General features: G+C 38.0%; 1 protein-coding gene across 9 annotated transcripts in view; it reads left to right on the top strand.

The window, feature by feature from the left end:
* Nucleotides 1-23,974, top strand: part of adgrl2a (adhesion G protein-coupled receptor L2a) — a 158,558-nt gene that overhangs the window by 92,026 nt on the left and 42,558 nt on the right. For all 9 annotated transcript variants that reach the window (XM_052101394.1, XM_052101395.1, XM_052101393.1 and 6 more), the window contains exons 5-8: nucleotides 5,187-5,987; nucleotides 19,555-19,848; nucleotides 21,798-21,901; nucleotides 22,406-22,591. In XM_052101394.1, the coding sequence (XP_051957354.1) occupies nucleotides 5,187-5,987; nucleotides 19,555-19,848; nucleotides 21,798-21,901; nucleotides 22,406-22,591 (1,385 nt within the window). The remainder of the gene's footprint in view (nucleotides 1-5,186; nucleotides 5,988-19,554; nucleotides 19,849-21,797; nucleotides 21,902-22,405; nucleotides 22,592-23,974) is intronic.

The raw sequence follows: 23,974 nt of genomic DNA, 5'->3' as shown, positions 1-23,974 counted from the left end.
GTATGTTTTACTGTAATTATCATTATTTTCTACAGTGATTCTAATTAGATTCCCATTATTAAAATAATAATATTAATAATTAAATTTATATATATAGATTTTTTTTTCCCAGTGTAAATTAATGGCAGTACAACAAGTATTACCATAAAGTTTAAATACTTCAATTATGGAATTAATCTCTCTTTATTAGTTCTTTCGTGAGATTCATCTATATACTAAACAGCCGAATAGAGTTGCAATTTTCTTCAAAATGGTGACTGCTTTACATATGAGCACAGTGTTCAGTGTTTCATTAACAGAAGCAGTTCATGGCTTGTAGATCAATGACAATAAGTCTCTAGGAAAGTTACTGTATGTAATTTGAAATGTTTAATTTTTTTGAATATATTATATTTCAGCTGAAGATGGCCTTCCTGAGATATAACTGCTGTATGATGTTGGGATCTGTCTCTCTGTCTGTATGTCTTTCTTTATATGTCACAGATGATACTGTGGAAGCATATGGAAGGACAGTGTATTGGTCTGTACGAACCTTGATTATAAGGAAACTGAGATGCATTTAATTTGTTACAAGCATCACCACTTGGCTGGTGAATTCATATTCTTCTTCTTCTTCTTCTTCTTCTTTGTATTATTATTATTATTATTATTGGAAAAGTATATGCACAAACAATTTTAAAGTTAAACTGTTAGAAACTACAATATCATGTATAATCTTAAAGGGATAGTTCACCCAAAAACGAAAATTCTCTCATCATTTACTCACCCTCATGCCATCCCTGATGTGTATGACTTTCTTTTTTTCAGCAGAACACAAACAAAGATATTAAGATCTCTCAGATCTGTTGGTCTATACAATGCAAGTGAATGGTGACCAGACCTTTGAAGATCCCAAAATCACATAAAGGCCACATAAAGGTAATCCATATGACTCCAGTGATTGAATTTTTTACTTTTTTACTATAAATATCCACTTTCAACATGTTAAAGATTGTGAAAGTTAAAGTGGAGATTTATAATAAAAAAGGACTTAAAAATGTATCTGTTTCTCACCCACCCTTATCATAATGCTTCTGAAGACATGGATTTGACCACTGGAGTCCTATGTGGCCTTTATGTGATTTTTAGAGCTTCTAATGTCTGGTCACCATTCACTTAAATTGTAGGGACCGACAGAGCTGAGATATTCTTCTAAAAATATTTATGTTCTGCAGAAAAAAGAAATTCATACACATCTGGGATGACATGAGGGTGAGTAAACAATGAGATAATTTTCATTTTTCCTATCCCTTAAATTAGTGGTCAGCCTATTTGAGTTTTTCCAATAACCAATGTCGATATCTAGATATCTAAACAAATTGCTGAATTAAAATAAACACTTATTTTACACAACATTGACTAAACATTCACTTGTGCAATAGAAAATGTGCACTATAGACTGGAAGATTTTGGAACTGACACTGGGCATAATTGTCTGGTGCTGATAATCTTAATAAATGTTCAATTTGCATGTCCAATATAGATTGGTCTATCAGTAATCTTAATATTACAATTTTTAGTAACATTTGAAATTCCACTCCACTGGTCTTTCGAGATAAAATGATGACTGAATTGGGCGTCATGGTCCTAAAAAGATCATGGTCCCCTGATCTGGTTACAAGAAATAATAAAAATACAGCCTTTTAAAAGTTTGAAAATTTTTGACAAACTTTATTTCTTGGAAAATGAAACCACATATTGCCAGACACGGCTATTCAAGTATTCATATGAAGCTTAGAAGGGCCAACACGAACTGAGTGCTTGGAGAGGATGTGTAGAGTAGAGGAACAATAAACATTTTCTGAGTTTCCCTCCAGCACCAACTCACCATCTGTCCACCTGGAATTCAGATTTCCTCGGTCGGTTTTTATGAAAATCTATACACTGTTATCTGGAATTCAGCACGTGTATTTCCCTGCAGCTTTCCCTCGATAACGATTGATTAGTCTTCAATGCCACATACACTGTCCTTTTGTACCGTGACAGAAACCCCTTTAACCTCTCTCTATTTTATGTGTTGAAGGTGTCTAACTGCCATGTCTTCCTCCTCTGACAGCTGTAGCTCTGTGCATAATGCCCGTAACCTCATGACATGTTAACTGCATGTGATCATGGACATGATGGTTAATTCATTGTAATCTCTTTTTCCCCTTGCACTCCTTTCATTCTCTCTTCCAACGCTTAAAATAGAAGTGGAGCAAAAAGGTAAATCACTGACACAATCAGCTCCTTATTTTTTCTTTCTTTAAAATATATATACATATATATTTCTTTTTTCTTGTGGCTGTACAACCTTCCTGTCCCCACGTTTACTGTTCTGATAGCAGAAGTAGCAGAAAGGGTCTTGCATTTTAGAAAAGGTCAGCGCACGAGCAGGGATTGGAGGGAAGCTTTAAAGAACATGATAAAGCATCAGTTAAATGTTAGTGGTAATATCGAAGGTACGAATGCCCCATTTTCCCAAGTCTCAGCCTCAGACGGCATGCCCACGGACCGTCCACAGCCCATAATCTTACCGTCTGATGCATATTGCGCACAAAATTGGCAAGCACTGCCGAAAAATTGCCAATTGACAGTTAAAATGCACTGTTCAAGGTTACTGCCATCAAATCTTTGAAAGATACAGAAAGTTTTGTTTGAGGCACTTAATGGCAAGTAAACTAAATAGCTACAAGAACTGTATAATCTGTATAGCCGTTGAAATAATAATTTTTCATTACATTTGGACAATCTCTGATCACAAAGTCTATACACATTTTCCACAATTTTCTGTATAATTGTTCATGGTGACTACCACGCTATTATTTTAAAGAGGTCATGACATACTCTTTTTTTTTATATATATATATATATATAATTGTATTACCTTCCATGAGGTCCACTGATAATGTTATAAAAAATGTTTTTATCAAAACAGTCACAATTTATGTGATTTTTAACCCCTGTCTCTGGACCGCTGTCTGAAATGCTTGTTTTTTCCTGAGCTCCCACTGTTGTGATTGGCTAACATCGTGCAGCCCCTCGAATACAGACAAATTTTAAACTCAATCGGAAGAGAATGAACCAATTCCACAATAAAACAAAACTAAATATCAGGGTTCACACATAACGTACACCAAACACATTGAATCTAAATATATTAAACTCTTCATTCAAGCGCAGCAGTATAAACTATCAAACAGTCATGATATTTGAAATATTCATGAATGAAACTAGTTACTTTGTTTTGCAGTTGGGTCCAAACGTTTTTTAACTGCCCCATCCTTCATTAACAGTTCCTTTGCAAAGCTTGAATCTTATTGTTTCACAAGCAATACACACTGATATGAGCCTGAGTATATGCTGAAATGTTCTGAATACACAAACACAATCCATGGTGAAACAATCCTGCACTGACGCAATCATAAACTGTTAGCTTTCATTTACTCTTTTCCTGATTTTGGGATGCTTCAACAGGCCAAAGCAGAGATGCTGGTTTCCACAAGAATGCCAATTCACATCTCCTGTGTTTGTTTACACACATGATGGCTTGCAGTTATATCAGACAGCGATTGAGTTGTTGAATAAAGCAGAACAGACGCATCTTTATAATTTGCACTTGTACTGCTCTTAAATTGTGGCGTATATCATTGGAAACTCATCAAAACGATCAAAGATGTCACTAGAGCATGTACTGTATATAGACCAACAATTGAAAATAGTGCAGATGGGAGCAAAAATGCATCCTGGGCGTGTTTATACTCAAAACAGCAAGACGCAGAATCTGGGTATCATTTTAAGAGTTATACTTGACATTGCATCATTTAAAAGTGGCACAAGATGTATGATAACAGTCAAAGCAGTTCGTCTAATGCATGTTTATGAAGAAAAACATATATGAAGTTGTCCTGTGTAAGTCCCCTTTGGTGTATGAATCTACCATGACAGATGAGGCCCATCTCTTCTTACCTCTTCACCTGTCTGAATGAGTACAAGTGGGTTGGGCCAATTATAAAAGTGTGCGTTGATGTCTTGCTGTAGAAGCAGTCTTTTGATGTCTTACTGGTCCTTGTGACATCACAAAACCAACAAATTACAAATAAGATGTTATGCAGTTTGGTTTAAATAAATGCTCAATTTCCATTGAGGTGGAAGTTTTGAGTTCCAACATTTACAGTAAGTTATTAAAATGTAATTAATTTAAAAATAAAGGAAAATTTGATTCCTCATGTCATGACCCCTTTAATATTTTTTTTTAAACTGTGGTTTCATCTATCTCAGACAACCAAGCCCCTAAACACAGATAAAATCAAAACACACAGTGGTTGTTTCCTTTACATGTTGGTCTGACGACCTTTTCCAATCTATGTGGGCGGTTTTTGGCAAAAATAAGCTGCAATGAGGACCAGACCTTATGGCTTTAAGTCAAAGGTCTGGTGACATGAGACAACATTTCCCCCTCCTCTTCCTGTGCCTCACACTCTTTTATTGCCTGTTCGAACCCCAGCACCACTCCACGCTCCCAGCATGCTCCGGTAACAGGTTTCTTCTAGATTGAATAGATTGACACTGTTTCTTGCTCTCTCTACCTCTATTATATCTCTCTTTTCACTTTACCCCTCTACATGTCTTTGATAAAAAATAAAATGCTTTATGCTGTGATATGATTGTGACATTAGGCCCATAGGAAAGACTCTCTCAGATAAAGCTTAAAAATTGTGGGAAAACTGTCTCAGGACACCGACTTGCCTGTACTGTATGCTGCTCTCCTCTGCGTCTTTCTCAAGCCTTATTTAGTTGTCTTCTTTTATTTGCAGGGCAGATTTGTCGTTTTCCTTCCTTTTTTCCTTTGTGTTTGGTTGTGGTTTAATTTTCCCATCACTCCCCTTCAGTATGTCCAAGCAGCAGTGAGCCGAAACTGTTTGCTTATGGACACATGAAAACTGTATTTTGCTTCCGTTTAAGCTTCAGATCCAGACTCTTCACACCTTTTACTGCTTGTGAATGTGGATAGCTGTTAGATTTTTAGTGTGTGTTTCTGTCTTCACCGACTACCCAGTTATCAGATTGATGTAGAGACAGACGGGCACTTTGCCCTCTGCTTTCAACTGGCTTGAGTTGTGTTTGCTTACGTTTGACTGTTTTCTGCTCTGTCTTTCCATCACTAGTTTTTGTTTGTCCCGGAACTCTGAAAGCAGTGGGAGATCCGTCATTTCTGTACGAGGCGGAGCAACAAGCGGGGTCGTGGTGCAAAGACCCCCTCCAGGCAGGAGACAAGGTTTATTTCATGCCCTGGACTCCTTACAGAACAGATACACTTATTGAGTACAACTCACTTGATGACTTTCAAAACTCTCGACAAACTACGACTTATAAACTCCCCCATCGGGTTGATGGTACAGGATTTGTGGTTTACGATGGGGCAGTGTTTTTTAACAAGGAGAGGACACGTAATATTGTCAAATTTGACCTTCGGACCAGAATTAAAAGTGGGGAGGCAATTATAAACAATGCCAATTATCATGACACCTCTCCATATAAGTGGGGTGGAAAAACAGATATCGACTTGGCAGTGGATGAAAATGGTCTTTGGGTGATCTATGCCACTGAGCACAACAACGGCATGATGGTTATCAGTCAATTGAACCCCTACACCCTTCGCTTTGAGGCGACCTGGGAGACAACCTACGATAAGCGATCGGCCTCCAACGCTTTCATGATATGCGGTGTGCTATACGTGGTACGATCCACATATGAAGACAATGAGAGTGAAGTTAGTAAGAGCCTCATCGACTACATGTACAACACCAAACAGAACCGAGGTGAATACATTGACATCCACTTCCCCAACCAATACCAATACATTGCCGCTGTGGAATACAACCCTAGAGACAACCAGCTCTATGTGTGGAATAACTTCTACATCCTGCGATACAATCTGGCATTTGGACCACCTGATCCAGCTCACGGTAAGCCCCATTTCGCATCCATCCATCAACATCAGTGTTGGGAAGTAACTGACAAAAAATAGCAATGTTACAAATATACAGGATATAACATTTGTTTACACAAAAAGTAGAATTGTGTCATTATTTACACACCCTCATGTTTTTGCAAACCCATATGACTTTCTTTCTTCTGCAGAACACAAAAGTATGTATTTAAAAATGTTTTAATGACTTTTAAAAGTGGTTAATGACTCTTGTAACTTATTCAACTCAAGCATCATATTCCATGTCTTCTTAAGGCATACACTCAATTTGTATGATGAACGGACCAAAATTAAGTTGATATTCACACTCAAATCAAATCAATGTTCAACTCATGTTTTCGGAGCCCAAATCAAATATGGCGACAGGTCAATAACATTAAATCTTATTGGTTTTTCTGTCATTATATACTGTATTTGGTAACAAGATGCACAAGAACAAATAAGATTTAATGTTATTGATGTGTCGCCCCGTAAAAAGCTAATTTTTCCAATGAGTGGCATTTTAGTGTTGTACTGTAACTGTTTTTAATGTTAGCTAACAAACAAAGAGTTGATAATTAAACACACTATCCTTAACCGTCCTTTCTCTCATATGTGGTGTTGGAAAGTCTGATTTATTGCAATTAATCAGTTCATTTGAACAGTTCATTTACAGCAGAATATTAAGCGGAATATGCTGTTGTTCATTTTTCCATCATATAATATAATATTAGCATGTGTAGTATTTTAAGGTGTATTTCATGGAAATGCATATGTTAAACTTTGATGCTGTCACTCTAATTAAAATTGTCCCTACATTGTAATTATATATGATATCATTAGATAGTAATACTAAAAAGAATCTTCAATGTAGTTAGCAATTTTTTGTTAGTAGCTTATAGTGTAGCAATAATGTTTTCAAAAGAGTGTATTACTGTAGTTTAACTGCTTTAAATTATGAGTAGCTTTTAGCTTGGCAAGCAACAGTTGCAAAGTAGCCTTCGCAACACTGATTCACATGCATACAGAGTCCCCCGGGATATCTGTTTAAGTGGTCGCGTGATTTCAGCCACTGAGTCAGTATTCCTCAGGCAACCGAATCTGTGTGTCAAATATCACGCATGACTGATTTTTAATTTCAGATTTAATATGTGCTTGATGTATTCTGGAAACCTTTCTTGAGTGCAAGCGACATCTCTAGAGTGAAGTGGTGGGTCTCAGCAGTAAACAACATCATACGCGTTGTTAGCATATAATAAGAGACGCGTCCCTAGGGGTTTCAAAAAACAGAAACATTCCTCCCCAGAGTTTAGGCTCGTGAGGCTAAACTCCATCCCGCAGAGACGGACAACTGCTTCCCTCATTGGTAGAGGGTTACCTGTCTGGACAGGTATGTCGTTAGTCTTGCGGTAACAGTGGATCAAACCCAATAGAGAGGATCTCATTCCCTAACCACCTCTAAAAAAACAGCAAACACTCTCGCTTGCAGGCCTCTGAATGTGTCTGTGCTGAGAGATCGCTCTCCATCGAGACCGGATCAATCTCAAAGCTCACGTCTGTACAGCATGTTTTTAATTTAGCTGTCAAGAGCAGGGAAAGATGACCAGACTATATGTCAGATCATCTTTACATTGAAAAAATAATAATTGTAATTACCATAATCCCAGCTCAGCCTAGACATCGAAAATCTTACATTACTCAAGAAACACTTTGCTAAGCGTAGAGGTAAAACAACTTTACACAGATTACTGAGGCTTAAAAAGTTTATACAATATTAGTGTCTTCTTCAGAGGGCATAGTGATGTCTAACTTACTTTTGAATCTTCTTGTACAGACATTGAGTACAGTAACCAGTAACTCACTACTTAACCACCATATTACAATGCATCCTAGGAGAAATTAACTAGCTAGTCACAAATGTTTCCCGAAACCATAGTTACTAGTTGGCACATCCATCGTTTGAACCACTAGGTTTAACTAAATAAAGCTGTCATTAATGACGTTGCACAGGGGTTGGAGTAATAAATTCTGCAAATATTATATTATAAAAGCTTATTTGCATGTACACCAGAAAGCAGTTTAATGCGAATAAGCTGCTGAAGACAGGAAAGCTGCAAGCAAACTTACAAGGAACCATGCTTCTAACCACTGGTAAAGAGATTTAGTTTTAACCACACAACTTTGTGATGCTGTATGCAAATGGTCGTTGGAACTAAGTTTTCGGGAAACACCAAATCATTTAACCATGTTGGTAACGATGGAACTTGCAACCATGGTTGTCTAATGATGCTTTTGGGAAACACACTCCTGGTAATTGAAGGATTGTGGGTTCAAACCTCACAAGGGATGACCAATCTAGTATAATCTATGAACATTGTGCTCTTGATCAGGATACTTAAATTCACAACCCATTTTACTTCAGTAATATATCTGTGAATTTACAAGTGAACATATTTAACAAGAAATTTTTTTTAGGGAGGGGTGGGATTTTATTCACCAGGAATTTATTTGACAATGAAAAGCTGTCTTTTTATGACTCAATTTGATGTTTGAAAATTTAGAGAGCTTGGCAATGTCAGATGGAATGGAAAGTAATTTGAGAGGTGGAGCAAGTTATCACATTTAATGAAAGAAAATGTCCTGGTTACTTTTATAATCTCCGTTTCCTGATGGAGGGAACGATACATTGTGTCAATGTAGTGACACTAGTGGTCACCCTTGGGAGCCCCAAACACCTCTGAATTGGCGAATGGGATTTGCATGCCAAAATGCCAGATATATGGGTATGAAAGGAGCTGGCTCGCAACCACTCATTCAGGTTTTGTGCTGAGGAGCCGAGACAGGGTCCCAGCCCTTTCAGCGAGTAGTTCAGTGTTGTGGCAAGAGGGACATTCCCTATCTGTCACTCACTTGACTCGATTTAGTGACACTACGGGTCCCTATACGAAATGCAACAACTTGCTGAACTGTGCTACGTGGACTGGCGGTGTGAGCCCGCTGCTCTGCAGATGTCTGCTAAAGTGAAGCCATTGGTCAGAGCCCAGGAGGCCACCACACTCCTGGTACAGTGTGCTCGTAGCCCCAAGGGGGGCAGCACACCCTGGGCATGATATGCCAAAGCGATGGCGTCAATTAATCATGTGGGTGCTCCTCTGTTTGGAGACAGCGCTCCCTTTCTGTTGTCCTCCAAAACAGACAAAGTGCTGCCCAGAGCAGGCAGTGGGAGGATTCCCAGGAATGTAAGAGGTCTACTTGTGCTTGAACGAATCAACTCCAAATCAGTTGGACCACCTGTGGGGGTCTCGGGACTCGAGTCTGAAGCCAGTGCTGAAGCATCAACCCGAGCAGCGTGACCACTGTCGAGGACGCCATATGCCCCAGGAGCCTCTGAAATTGATTCTGTGGGACCTCTGTTCTCCACCTGAATGACTTTAGGCAGTTCGACATATATCTACAGGTCTTATCAACATGGGGAATCACCGAGTACCCCTGGCAGCCCCACCATTGAGGGCAGTGAGAGCGGAGGAGCTCAGAGATCGGGCCTGTGACTGGGCAACCACACCCGAAGGTGGGAGCCCATTCGAGTCCTCAGCGTCAGACTGGACCAGCCCGATCACCGATGCTGCAATCGAGAGCTCATCCACTTCATAAGCCCCAAATGAGATCGCGAACTCGCCCTGAGATGAGCCGGCGTTCTCATCCCAGAACTCGACTGGAGCAAACAGTCAAGCCCAAATCGCCCCAAGTGCTAACCGGCGCAGCCTCATACTTGTAGGTAGAATGACCGAGGCGGGGAGCCGCTGGGGTGGCTTTCCCTCTGAGGAAGACCGCAACGTTGCCATGGTCATGTTCTCGCAGTGAGAACATGACCCGTCCACGAGACAGCGATCGTGACCGTCAGAAGCAGAGGTAACGACCGCAACCAGGAATTACACACAGATGAAAGACATCTTTAAAAAGATGCCCTCTGTCTGTGTCGATCTTTTAGAGAAAATATGCTCTTTTATTTGCAAGAATATATACACTTTTAGGCTTTGGAAGCCCCTATGGGCATTCTCTGCACTCAACCGGTGCACGAGGGGGAGAAACTGCTGTAATGGGCCGTAATCCAACAGCATGTAGATGTGAACAGACCAGCAGAGGAATTCAGCTCACTGAAACATAGCCGCTTGGCACCGAAGAAAAAATCTGAATGAGTGGTTGCGAGCCAGCTCCTTTTATACCCGTTTGTCCAGGGAAGTGACATGCCAATTCCACTCGACAATTCCCATTGGCATTTTCTCAAAGATTAGAGATGTTTGGGGCTCCCAAGGGTGACCCCTAGTGTCACTACATCGACACAACGTCGAGTGAGTGACAGACAGGGAACAGAGACATTTTATTTCTTTGGAATAACTTAATCATTCACAATAAGACGAAGAACATTTTAAAAGAGTGAATATGTTACGTTTTGATTTTAACCTCAGGTTGCTCCTGGGATGTTGACCAAGTAGTAAGTGTACTGTTGCTCTGGATATAAAACAACAGTGAGATGTTTGAAATAGGCCTACTAAGCAGGTGGCTTACAGCATTCATAATCACTTTGAAGGGTAAATTTGACATAAATAACCCCTCTGAATGATAGAGAAGACACTCATAACCTCTCAAAAGGCTGTGTTTGACATTCATATCCACTTTACTATCTGCACTAAATCAGACTTATTTTTGAGATCTGAGTAAAATCCTCTGAGTCATTCCTTGCATGCACTGGCAGCTTTCCTTTTGCCTGTAGCGATAACTAGCGCTGATTCAAAACCATCGAACGGATTCATCCCTGCACAAGAAAGCAATTAAGTAAGAAATATCAACTCAATATCACTTCAGATGCAAAGTATTAAGGCTTAGATATGAAATTCACTGAACATTTCTCTGGGGTGTTACGTCGGAGGGTTCGAATCTTTCATTAAGCAAATGTTATCACAATGTTACCACAATCATATCCACTCGTGGTTCACACATGTACGATATGACTGATTGAATATGCTAGTGTATATTCTGCCTCTCTTGTAGCCGCCTGTAAAGGAAGTAATTAGCTCTACAATCAGTGCTGATGAAGGTCAAAAACATGCTAATTTCGCTAGCATTAGCTCCTGTGCTGCACGTGAGTTAAATGATCACCCACTTCCCCCACTTGAATGTAATCTGCCATAATTTTTATAGCAATGTTTTCTCTATTTTAGATGTGGTGATTATCTCATTATCTCAATAATCAGCTCACTCACACAGAAGTTGTAGTTGTGCTCTGTAGAGTTGATGTTTGCTCCACTTCGATAGCTGTAAAATTACCTTGATTTTCAAATGCTGGTGAAACTCTGCATTTGAGAGTCTGATAAGAAAGTCCTGCCCTTTTATAAAAGTTAGAAGGCTGACAGATCTGCCTTTTTAGGGGTGGAGAGAATGTAAGATTATTTCTCAGGCTATTTGGGCAAATCAAATTTCTGGCTTGTTCTCGATTAGTCTTGTGTAGCCATATTTGAATATCAGCATATAGTCTGATCCACTTTGCAGCTTATTTTGGCAAAGAACCATCAACTTAAGCAGGAACCTTGTAGAACCTTGTAGGTTTAAACAAAACCTTGTTTCTAGGTAGACTGGTGTATCCAGACACAGGGTTGGACTGGGACAAAAGGGGTGGGTGGATTTAAGGCCTTTATATATGTAACAATTGAGTCAATAATACAAAATAATAATGTTGATCCCAAATTATTTTGGCAACTATTATTTTTGCATAGAATTGTCGTGATGCAGAAATAAACAAACTGATGATAATAATAATAAAATCTGTAAAAAGTAAATTAACACATAATTTATGGAGGGTTATGTTCAAACATTCTGAGAGTAGGACTTATTAAATGATAACGATTTGGAATGAAAAAACATTATCCTTAACATGTAAAAAGTAATTAATATTCTCCTAATATATAATATTTGAATGACAAGCTGATAGGTTTTTTTAACTGGTTCTATCCAAACAACTCACTCACATGTGATATGTCAAGCCAATGGGCTCACATGGTGTAAGCTCATAGGTCTTTTGCCGTGTAATCGGATAGCAAATCAACTTGTGTATTGCCTAACATTAACATTTTCTCAGTTTACAATTAAGCCAGTTTCATTGCACTGTGCGGCGAGTTTTCTCTCTGAAACCCTCCTCCTCCCCAGCTCTACTTGTCTAGATCTGCTACATTGGCATTGTATTTATGTCTACTTGTGCAGCAGCATGTCTTTTGTTTTTCTAACTATGCAGCAGCAGCAGCAGCAGCAGCAGCATGCCAACACGCTTAACTCCATATTTATGTGTATGTTCTAGCAGTAGCAAGTCTCCGTATTTGCTATGTAGCAGCAGCTGCAACAGCAACAACGTAGCAGATCTAGCCCACCAAGATCAATATCCTATCAAGATGTCATTAACATGCTAAATCTTTCTGAGAGTTGTCATGACTGAAATATTATAGTAACATTTATAATAAATAAATCTATACATTTCTGCCAAAACACAATAGTTTCTACAGTTAGTGTTATACTATATTAACTGCAAGTAACATTTCTATAAGGGTGGTGATGTATGGATTGAAAAGCATGTAAATATCGTTGTGCGTGGCACATTTTTTTCCTCATCACTGCTGTTTAGAATGTCATGGTTGTTAAACCTGGTTTCAACTAGCTCCAGCACAGACCATTTAAGGTTCCATATCATATGGGTGTAAATCAAATTTAAACAGGTAGCGCGATTTGTGCTGTATAAATAACTGGACAGCACAGAGATGGGTTTTTCAGCACAGCGTGGATGAGTGAGACTGTTCTGTATTTGTCAGCCATTAAAATAAATACATGAATAAATAAATATATACATTTAGAAATTCCTCCCCAGCATTAATTTTTCTGCAGCTTAAGTCAACTGCAGCCAATCAGATTTATTCCACTGGTTGATAATTCCAGCACATCAACAGACAAGAGAGATTTCACTGTAGATGCTAGAAACGTCCCACCCCTTATTGAAACAGAAAACATGATCGGTTAAAAAATATCAAATCACATCTAAAATGAACTGTCTATTTCGTCAGTGCCTTCAGTTGCGGTCCTGCCTCTGCTCTGTGCAGAGAATCTCTGTACACTTATTTAAAATAATAATAATAATAATAATAATAATAATAATAATAATCAATCACAATTCTAAGTTGAACACCTAATATAATTAAAAGTTATAGGTCAAAAGCCTCCTCGCTGTTCTAGTGGCCATACGTATCATAACTAATTTAAGGTGCGTACGCAAAATCCTTTGAAAGATACACTACTGACAACCAGCCCTATGCCTGTTTACGGGACCGTCTGATACATAAGACACGCAAACTTGGCAGGTGCTGGCTGAAATGGTCAGTTCCAATCTAATTTGCTAGCTTTAAGCAACTTTCAGGAGACTTTCAGGTGTATTTTTTTTGTATTGTTTTTTACAAAACTAAGTCGTATTTACTAGGATTGATACTATGAACGTTTTTTATAAGGAACTAATCAATGAATTTACTAAAGCTTTCTAGGTAGCTGGCATAAAATCTTTTTTAAAGTTTTTTTGAGACACTTAATAGAAAGTTGATAGAATGATATCCAAGAGCAGAACTGTGTTATGCTCTTTCAAATGTAATTTTTTTGCTTTGTTGTTTCCCCCCATGTATATTATTACCTTGGCATGGACAGAAATTCCGATCACAAAGTGTCTATACACATTCTTTTGCCCATTCTCAGAAGCCGTGCTATTATTTGAATACATTTTTTAACACTGGTTTATTATTGTGATATAATTTATTTAAAATAAATTACCCTAAACGCACATAAAATAATTGATTGATTGATTGATTGAAAATTATTAAAACCAGCAGCATATTCATACAGGAATCATCTTTAATAATGGAGAATCAATATTGATGAGGGAGAGACAGACATAATTTATATTTGCCATATGAATCGGTGTGGAAAACACACATTACGCTGCTTGCCGCCTAATCTAGTTTTTCCTCGTCATTAATGGAATTAGTTTGACACTGATTGTGATAATTGTCAGCTTAGCCATGTGACATTATACTTCTGATGTTTTGAGAAATATCCAGAAACCTACTGCGTCCTAAAGCACTGTTTTGTTTGCAGACGACCACTAATGGATTTAGCTTTATTTTAGTCTCACTTGTACTGTCACATGGATAGATTGCTCAGCAGCCTCTATTTTTGTTAAAGATCTCTTTTGAATGAACAATTGTTATTATTACTGCTGCTGCTGTTTTCGGTTTAAAATATGTTTAAGGCAGATTTCCAGCTTTGAATTGAGTTTCTCATATTTAGCCACTCACCCAGCCACACCTACATTTAACCCCTCCCTCAGCCTCTCCCATTAGTCCCAGCATCCAGTGCCGATTTGAACTCCATGTGAAAAGTGTAGTGATAGCTAAGATTTGTCGTGTTTCTGTGGTAACTGAAATGCGCTGGAAATACTTGATTTCTATCACAAGTCCCATCTAGGCTTGTTTTGTATATCAAATAATAGCGCCAAGATGTCCTTTCTCCATCATTTTGTCACTGAGAGTGAAGCACTGTTGTGGTGTGTCCGTCACTGTAATGACTCCGGACTGAGACATTACAAAGGTTCCGCCCTCCCAACAAGTGTTTATGCTGGTTTATGCTGTATTAATGGTAATTGTGTTAATTGCAATTAAGAAAAAATAATGTGTTAAACTAAGAAAGAATGCAAACATGTACACAAATTTAGGGATAAGGTAAGTCTGAAGCAATTATATTTAGTTTAATTTAAAAAAAAAAACTTAGAAGTTTATTGTATGTACCCATTGAGGTAGTTGTAGCTACCTCAATTGGTACATATTCCCCCCAATGCAATAAAAAATTATGCATACATTGTAATACAAAACAATTAAATAAAAATACATTCAAAGTGGACTCCTTTTTCACTATTTCACAGCACACATCATCACTTGGCACTTATCCATAGCACGAGTTATCTGATATTATTAAAGGGATACTTCCGTTGCGGTGATGCCACTAGGCAGTGGTGTGGCAGCTTTTGCTTAATGAGGTGTTGATGTGATGGAAGTACCTGATGTTGTGGTACTGCTGATGGCACTGCTGGATGTGTGAAGATCCTCTTCATCGTGATCAGAGCAGGAGGTTGCACTGGAAGTCCATGGAACTGCTAAATAAATATAGTAAATAATTATATAAATTCAGATATCAGTAAATAATTATATACATTCAGACATCAGATTAATTTAGCTTGAATATTCTCATTCAGCATGAATTTTCTAATTGTAACACACAGAATTAGGTAAAATAATTTTTGAGAGAATGCTATATCGATATCAATAATACCACATTGTGATAAATTTAATTCACATTCAATATGTGCATGTCTGGGGTGTTGTAAAGACTTCAGTGACGCTCTTAGCATGGAGCATTTATGCTACTATCTTTCACTAACAAGCATTAATTCAAAGCCGGTTCAAAAGCTGACAATGACATCTCACAACCACTCTTTTCATGAAAAATAAATCTAATCCTTAGTAGAAGTTGCTTATCTAAACTTGACAGACAACATAAACTAGCTGTGATGTAACATGTGCCCCTCCCTTTCTGTACATATGTATCACACCATGAGAGTTGCAGAAGTTAGAGGAAAACTGAATGACAATCCAATCTTTTCTAAAGAAATGTGAAGAAAACATGAGAATCCATAAAATTGTCTCTGAATGCACACAGCATTTTCTGAAGCCTCGCAATGACAAAAAGAAAAGAGCTTACTCGCTATAATGGACATTTGTCTTTATTACATGTTATGTTGTTTTGAATTTGCATGTCAGATGTGCACTCCTTATATAACTTAAGGAATTACACACACTTACTGTAAAATGTATATTATAAATCAGTGAAGAAATATAAAATCTGGAGATTACTCCTTTCTAATGATGTATATAATTTGTTGCGATTAAATAATAATTGTATGTAGAATAAAGTGAAGTGAATGTAAACAATACAGATCGCAAATCCCACAGCCGCTGGTAATATTTTCATGAGAAGGGATAGTTCAGTAAACATTACAGATTCTGTACCAGCACTGTTATGCTTCTTCTCCTCCTCCTCTTTTTTTTCCTCTTCTGACTCCCAGATTGGTAAATCGGATGTCCTCTTCATGAGTCCTGCATCCCACTTAATTCAATTAGTAACTAAAGGGATGGGGGCCCCTCTAGGGGGGTGTCACAGAATTTTGAACATTCAAAACATGCAGCCTGATCTCTTGAAAATGTTGTGACTGTCACAACATTTTAAACTCTGCTCGTACTTGTAAAAATGTAATTCTAGTCTGCTAGAATCATTGGTTTCAAGTACTGTTACTGCCTGGTTTGCCTTTCCCGTAGGTCCGCCTCTGGTGTGTGTGTGTGTGTGTGTGTGTGTGTGTGTGTGTGTGTGTGTGTGTGTGTGTGTGTGTGTTTGGATTCTTATCACCACACTACTATCACTACTCTGTCACTAGAGTAATATTTTCTTCTTTTCTTACAGTGAACTGAAGGTTCCTCTGAGCTTAATGCGAGTCAGACACATTTTCATTACAGCACAGCAGACGTAGCCTACTTATATTAAGAGAAACGGCCTTTGATACAACAAAGAGAAAATTAATACCGCTATACCCATAAATCACATTTGAAAAGCTTTCTGTTAAATAATAACAGACACCTGGGTGGTATGAGACTGCTGACTGACTAAGTGTCCAGTGCTGAAGGAAGCAAAACTCAAGGTTTGAAAACTTATTTTTACCATGGGTCCAGCAAAGTGTTCTGGTAATACCATGATTTTTTGATGAATTTTTGGAAATGTTTCATGGCAATACCATGGTATAATGTATATCAAAGTACTGTGGTATTGCCATCTGATACAATGTTTTTTTACACCATGGTACAATGCTTTTTAAAAACAGTTTTCAAATCTAAAATTCAAGATCTGAGAAGTTCTTATACCTTAAGCTACCTTCAGATGGTATTTGACACAATTTAATATATGCACTATTTGCAATTCACTTTACTGAGAAAACATATGCCAAATTAATATATGTGAATGTAAAGTAAACTTTACTAGGGCTTGCCGATTGCTGTTTGTAAGCCTTTGTTAGACATGGTGAAGTGTTACTATTATTTGTCTCTGATACAAATAAAATTATTAAAATATCATAATGGATAAAAGTTTTTAATCTCATTGAACATTCTGTTTCACTCTGAAATTTCACATTATGGAAGTAAAATGGGTTTTGTGAATTTCATGTTGAATTTAATAATATTCTCTTATATGTGGTTTAATTTTGCTTGAGGAGTTTGTTTTACAACCATCATGACAATCAGTCAGATTCTGGAGTGAATAGCCAATAACAGCAAACCAGTCATGCCAATAGTGTCAAAATGCACAGACTTGGGTGAAAAGTGTAAAGATCTGTGTGCAGGTAAAGACACAGCATCTGTTTTGATCAGTTTTTGTCTGAAGCAGAGCTCTGACTGGTCAGTTGACACTAATTCACAGTAGGTCACGTCTAACCACAAAAAGAAAGCCTTTTCTTTCACTCTGCCGATCTCTTTCTCTGAAAAACAGACATACAGACACTCTCACACAAATACTGTGCTCAAATCTTTCACACTTTTATGGGCCGCTTCATCAGTGGTCTCTTGGCTGCATGTTGTCGATCAGAGAGTCTGGTTAGCTGAAGAAAGCAGCAGGTGGAGTTCACTGTGGTTTTTTTTTTTTTTTTTACTATCGCACATGATTTGGGTTTATACACATTTGTGTTGGATGACAAGAGGTCATATATATCAGATTTGGCCTGTAAATTAGCACACACTAAGCCAAAAATGAAACAAATAGCAGGAATAGACTGGCCATAGGAAACACCAAGACTTTTCGGCAATATTTTTGAGTTGCTCAGATCCTTGAAAATATAAACATAAATATAGCTGCAAGCAGTCTAGTCCGATGAACAGTGTATGAGGAGTTAGAAAAAGTAAACTTTCAATCATAAAAACAATGTATTTTAAAAATAATTAAAAATAGCTTCTTCTTTTGTCCTGTATGTGGCGCTGTTCTGAAACTGCTAAGGTAGTATCTGGGCATGATAGTTATCATGCAGGAAATCGTTCAAGAGTTATAAGCCAAAATAGCCATTTTTCTATCCCCTGACCAGTAGGGGGCAGTATACCAAAATGCTGCAGGTAACTTCAAGGCCTAACTGTGATGACACGTACCAAGATTCATCCTAATCCCTCAAAGCATTGCAGAGATACAGCCTCAAGTTCAATTTTGCGTGTTCTTTGTCGAATTCGTTGAAGCGCCATTCGAAAACAGTATGGTTTAGCAAAATTCTGTGAATCAATTTTTGTCGTGAGTGCCTCTAGATGATGCAGGCCAATTTTCGTGCAATTCGGACAAACAGTCCAGGTGGAGTTCGAAAAAGTAGGTTTTCAAAATAGCAGCCAGGAAGTTTGCTCGAACATGACATAATTGGTATCATTGTTTTCAGCATGAACCATGGAATCTATCAAGATCAGTCTCATGATAGTAGACACAAGGAGTCAATTAGCATTTTTAGAAATAGCATTATAATTTTTGACCACAAGGTGGCCCTGTCCCAAAACTTTTGAGACTCTTCAGAGCATGGTACCAAAGACACATATGGAGTTTCGTAACGATACGCCAAGTCGTAAAATACAGCATTGGCAAGCGCCATTTGAAAACGGTATGGTTTATCAAAATTCTGTAGTGTAAATTCTAGAGTGCCTCTAGATGATGCTGGCTAATTTACAGGCAAATCAGACAAACCGCATAGGAAGAGTTCAAAAAAGTAGTTTTTTCAGAAGATTCAAACTGGCTTAAACATTTTCATGTGACGTCATATGGTGCAATCGAATCGTCTTGAGCCAAGATATCAGAGGAAAAAAGAATACATAAACAAAAATAATTTCTACATAAAGGTGAGGGCAAATTTGGGTAGTTGGTGGAGCTAGAGGGTTTGAGGTAGAGATGACAAATTTGCTGTGGTAACAGATCATACTGTCCTCTATCTGTGTGCCACATTTCATAACTTTCCCGCAAGCGATTCTATGGGCTGCCATAGCCTCAAGTGCGGAAGAAGAAGAAGTGGAAGAATAATAATAAGAGGACTAACGAAAACAGTAGGGGTTTTTGCCCCTTCAGGGCTTGACCCCTTATTACATTTTTTAAATAGGATGTGCATGTTTTCCACTGCAAAGTATGACCTGCAACTTTGCTCACTGTACACTGATACAGTATGGGTACCAAACAAATATGTATTTCTTGACTGTTTTATTAAGTGGTGGTGAGAATTATTTGAAAAAATAAATAGAAAAGTGTATACAATTTTTGTACATTTGTAAATTGTACATACTTTTTTCTCCAGGCTTGATAAATGAGATGGCCAAAAAAAGGATTGAACATAATTTGTGCAAACTAATTTTACCTCTTAAACTTTTTAGCACCACCAATCTCAGAGGCATCTGCAACACCAAAGTTACAAAAACCAACAACCACTACATCAACGACCATTCAGCAGAGAGGTCAGGTGACTACAGTTATTACTACAGGGACTAGGGCTGCTAACAAGACACCCAAATTACCAGCTGCACTTCCCCACACCACTACGCCACCATCGTTGGAGTCCTTCCCTCCACCTGAGCGCTTCTGTGAAAGCGTAGAGCTTAGAGACATCCTGTGGCCACAGACCCAGCGGGGCATGCTGGTGGAACGGCCCTGCCCCAAAGGAACTCGAGGTGGGTGCATGTACCTGTTGAAGTGTGACACATAGCAGTTTTCCACTCAGAGCTCTTTGGTATGCTATTAGTCACTATGTTATGTTGATGTGCATTGAACATTTGGCATATAGGTGAAGAAACACAAGGCAATTCTTGTAGGATTGACTTAATCACCATCTGAATAAAGCTATAAGTCAAGAGAGGCCATGCGTTACAGTGATTTTACCATGGTTAAGCTTTGTTGTTAATGAAGCAGTTATTTGTTGATAATAGTAATCACAATAAATAACTATTCCACCACGTAACATAGTTCATTAGCCGAACTGTCGGATGTTTACAGTTTTCCAAGCAACGTAAAGATCAAAGATCATTCTTTGCATTTTCAATCTTTTTTTTTGTTTTTGTATTTAACCCTTGTGCAACCTTCGGAACATTTTTGTCTTTTTAATTTATGTTTTTTCGATAATTTTGGCTGTGTTAATGCCAACGGCATAAATTTTGCCAAAGGTGTGTATTTTTAGTTACACACTAACTCAGGACCCTAAAGACAAAAAAAAGTCCTCATTGACATGTATTAAAATTGCAATATCATATATATATAAAATCATGAATTGTTTGAAATTATGCTTTCATTCCGGTGCCCTGGCTTCAACATTTTATTTTTTATATTTTCCACCAGATGGGGCCCTTTTTCTCATGTTTAGCCTATGGAGCTAATACATGCTTTTCGCCTATTTTCTATTTACTGTATTATAGAGCACTGCAGGCCAATTGAATAAATGGTGCAGCTAAAATTGTGTGGGTGTGTTGGCATAGATGTCAGAGTGTGTTTTGTATGTGTGTATTGAGAGATTTGTGTGTGTGTGTGTGAGCGTGTATTTATCACTTTGTGGGGACCAAATGTCCCCATAAGGATAGTAAAACCCGAAATTTTTGACCTTGTGGGGACATTTTGTCGGTCCCCATGAGGAAAACAGCTTATAAATCATACTAAATTATGTTTTCTGAAAATGTAAAAATGCAGAAAGTTTTCTGTGAGGGTTAGGTTTAGGGGTAGGGTTAGGTTTAGGGGATAGAATATAAAGTTTGTACAGTATAAAAACCATTATGTCTATGGAAAGTCCCCATAAAACATGGAAACACAACATGTGTGTGTGTGTGTGTGTGTGTGTGCGTGTGTGTGTGTGTGTGTGAGCGTGTATTTATCACTTTGTGGGGACCAAATGTCCCCATAAGGATAGTAAAACCCGAAATGTTTGACCTTGTGGGGACATTTTGTCGGTCCCCATGAGGAAAACAGCTTATAAATCATACTAAATTATGTTTTTTGAAAATTTCAAAATGCAGAACGTTTTCTGTGAGGGTTTGGTTTAGGGGTAGGGTTAGGTTTAGGGGATAGAATATAAAGTTTGTACAGTATAAAACCATTATGTCTATGGAAAGTCCCCATAAAACATGGAAACACAACGTGTGTGTGTGTGTGTGTGTGTGTGTGTGTGTGTGTGTGTGTGTGTGTGTGTGTGTGTGTGAAAAACAACAGTGGCATTATATAAACAAACTGGGATTTAAAGGGATACAATCCAGAAAATGAATGAATATTTGGTAGTTATGATCAGGACTGAAGTTGCTAAAAAAAATTTACTTGTTGAAAGTGGAAAATAATATTCATATATAATATTATTATGGCAGTTTTTTGACACAGACATTTTTATCCTTTAAGGACCGCTGAGTAACTTATTTTGTATTGACGCATAAGGGTTAACAACTTGACAGTCAAACTTGCACATTAATATAGAATTCAACTTTTGTGCAGCCTCAGGTGTATGCATATTAGTTGTTTTACAATTATTTTGTACGTTGGCTGATCCAACAGAGTGAAGAGTTGGAACTTACACAAGGCAAATAATATTTTAGAAAATCTATTACTGCTATTGCAGCTAAAAATAATAATGTCTGCTTTTGAACAGGCACTGCCTCCTACCTATGTGTTCTCTCCACTGGGACCTGGAACACAAAAGGCCCAGATCTGAGCAACTGCACATCCCACTGGGTGAATCAAGTCGCTCAAAAGGTTTGTAGTTCTAGACCATTTCTGTCCTTGCAGAATGTGCAGCAAAAATGTGGCAGTTTCTGAACATGCTGTCATAAAAGTAAAATACTCTCCTGTGCCATATTGTAGAGCCCATTCTTTCTGATATCACTGGTTAAGATGAAGACACATAGCCATCAAACATCCAGTAGGGATCCAATGGACTGTTCCAATTCTCTTTTGAATGTGTGCTTTTGTGTTAATATGAGATGTTTTCCGGTACCGGTACATAGAATGGATTGTTCACAATGGGGTACCATACTTCCAACACCCACAAAAGTAGTAGAAATGTCTAAGCCATTGAGCCTATGAAGTGTTTCCAAATGCACTTCGAAAGTGTTACCAGTTTCTAATGATAGCTGTAATTGCTCGGAAGGGCTGTTGCTGACTCAGCGTGATGATGTCATAATGGGAGTCAGGAGTCTCGTAGATACAAAATGATATTTTTTGAAGCCATGCTGTGAGGTTAATTTGTGTAATCTCCAGATCCGGAGTGGGGAAAATGCAGCCAACCTGGCGAATGAGCTGGCCAAACACACCAAAGGAGCAATCTTTGCTGGTGACATTAGCTCCACCATGAGACTCATGGAGCAGCTTGTGGATATTTTAGACGCTCAGTTACAGGAACTGCGACCCAGCGAGAAAGACTCAACTGGCCGCAGCTTCAATAAGGTATTAACAGATGTTTTCTCTTAACATAATTTTTTAATAAGCCAGCAGCATGCCTAGGACTCTTTCAGAGGCAGTTTGCTTAAAGGATAAAACTTCATAAAGACTATTTAACAGCATTAACCTTTATTGTGTTACACCCCATTGCGCGTTTAGGCAGTGGACAATAGAATAAATGCACTAATGCTGAAGTGAATGACTTGGTGCATCACAATTTGCATACTATCTCAGCTAAATAGTTTGCAAGATTAGAATTAGTGTCCCAAATCTTACTACATTGAGAGTGCCAAATATGTCCGGACTTTAGTTCTGAAACCTAATGAGCTGCCTCACTGTTTACTGCCTGCATAGTCCGCTACCTTCTTAGTCAGCATCCTAGCCATCATGGAACTTCATAAGTGACTGTACACTGGTAGCAACCCCACTCAGTGCAAAAAGTGCTCTGTACAGGAGACTTGACTTGCAGTTGTTTTTAATACAGTATGATGTTAGCATGTTGCTAAGCTAACATTGTGCTTTGAGTATTACTAAGTATTAGTCTACTTACAAAGCATGATACTCACCCCAAATTCTTGTGATAATTCTCCAAACCCCTTGCGCAATGAAAAATTGGAAGTTTGTGATGGTTCTTAGTTGAAGAAAAGAGGTAAAGAAACAATATTGAATCTGCACATAATTTTTTTACCTACAAAATAATTTGAAAAAGTTAAGTAATAATGAGTTTAAGTTAACTCTTTCCCCGCCAGCGTTTTTAAAAAAAAGTTGCCAGCCACCGCCAGGGTTTTTGACGATTTTCGCTAAATTTTAATGGCCCGCAGAATATTTTCTTCCATGAATATATGAAGATGCTATATATCACAATAAAGATCTGAGCCTCTGCTTTTAGGCAAAAAAAAAACGATTTTATTTTATCTTCATTTGTTCTTTTTTATTGCGACTTGAACAGAGGTAGGTTTTGTCAAAAACAACATTTCAGACAAAAAGCTGAGAAAAAGGCATGTTTATGTCTGATATTTTGAGCTTCTCAATACTCCACTTCTTCATGTTTGAGACGATCGCAGTCTGTTTCTTTGATCAAAGAGTTGCGTACTCTTTCAAAACATGCGCAGGGGTCTTCCTTACCGTATAACACCTAAAACACGGAAACCCGGAAAATTCTGTGTTTGGCGGGGAAGCGTTTTTTCATAAAACACGGAAAATTCCGTGTTTGGCGGGGAAAGAGTTAATGAACTTAGCTAGATGCTTATGCTTACATGCTAACGCAAACAGCACCTAACAAGTTGGTCTGTGATTTCAGGGTGCAATTGAATGGCATTGTAGTTTGTCCTGATTCTAATAAACTTGAACTTAAAACACTTTCCAATCAACAGAAAAGTACATAGTATA

This window comes from Xyrauchen texanus, chromosome 32 (assembly GCF_025860055.1).
Source record: "Xyrauchen texanus isolate HMW12.3.18 chromosome 32, RBS_HiC_50CHRs, whole genome shotgun sequence".
Classification (NCBI taxonomy): Eukaryota; Metazoa; Chordata; class Actinopteri; order Cypriniformes; family Catostomidae; genus Xyrauchen; species Xyrauchen texanus.
The sequence above is the reverse complement of the archived record's forward strand: the minus strand, read 5'-3'. Positions and strand labels throughout refer to the sequence as shown.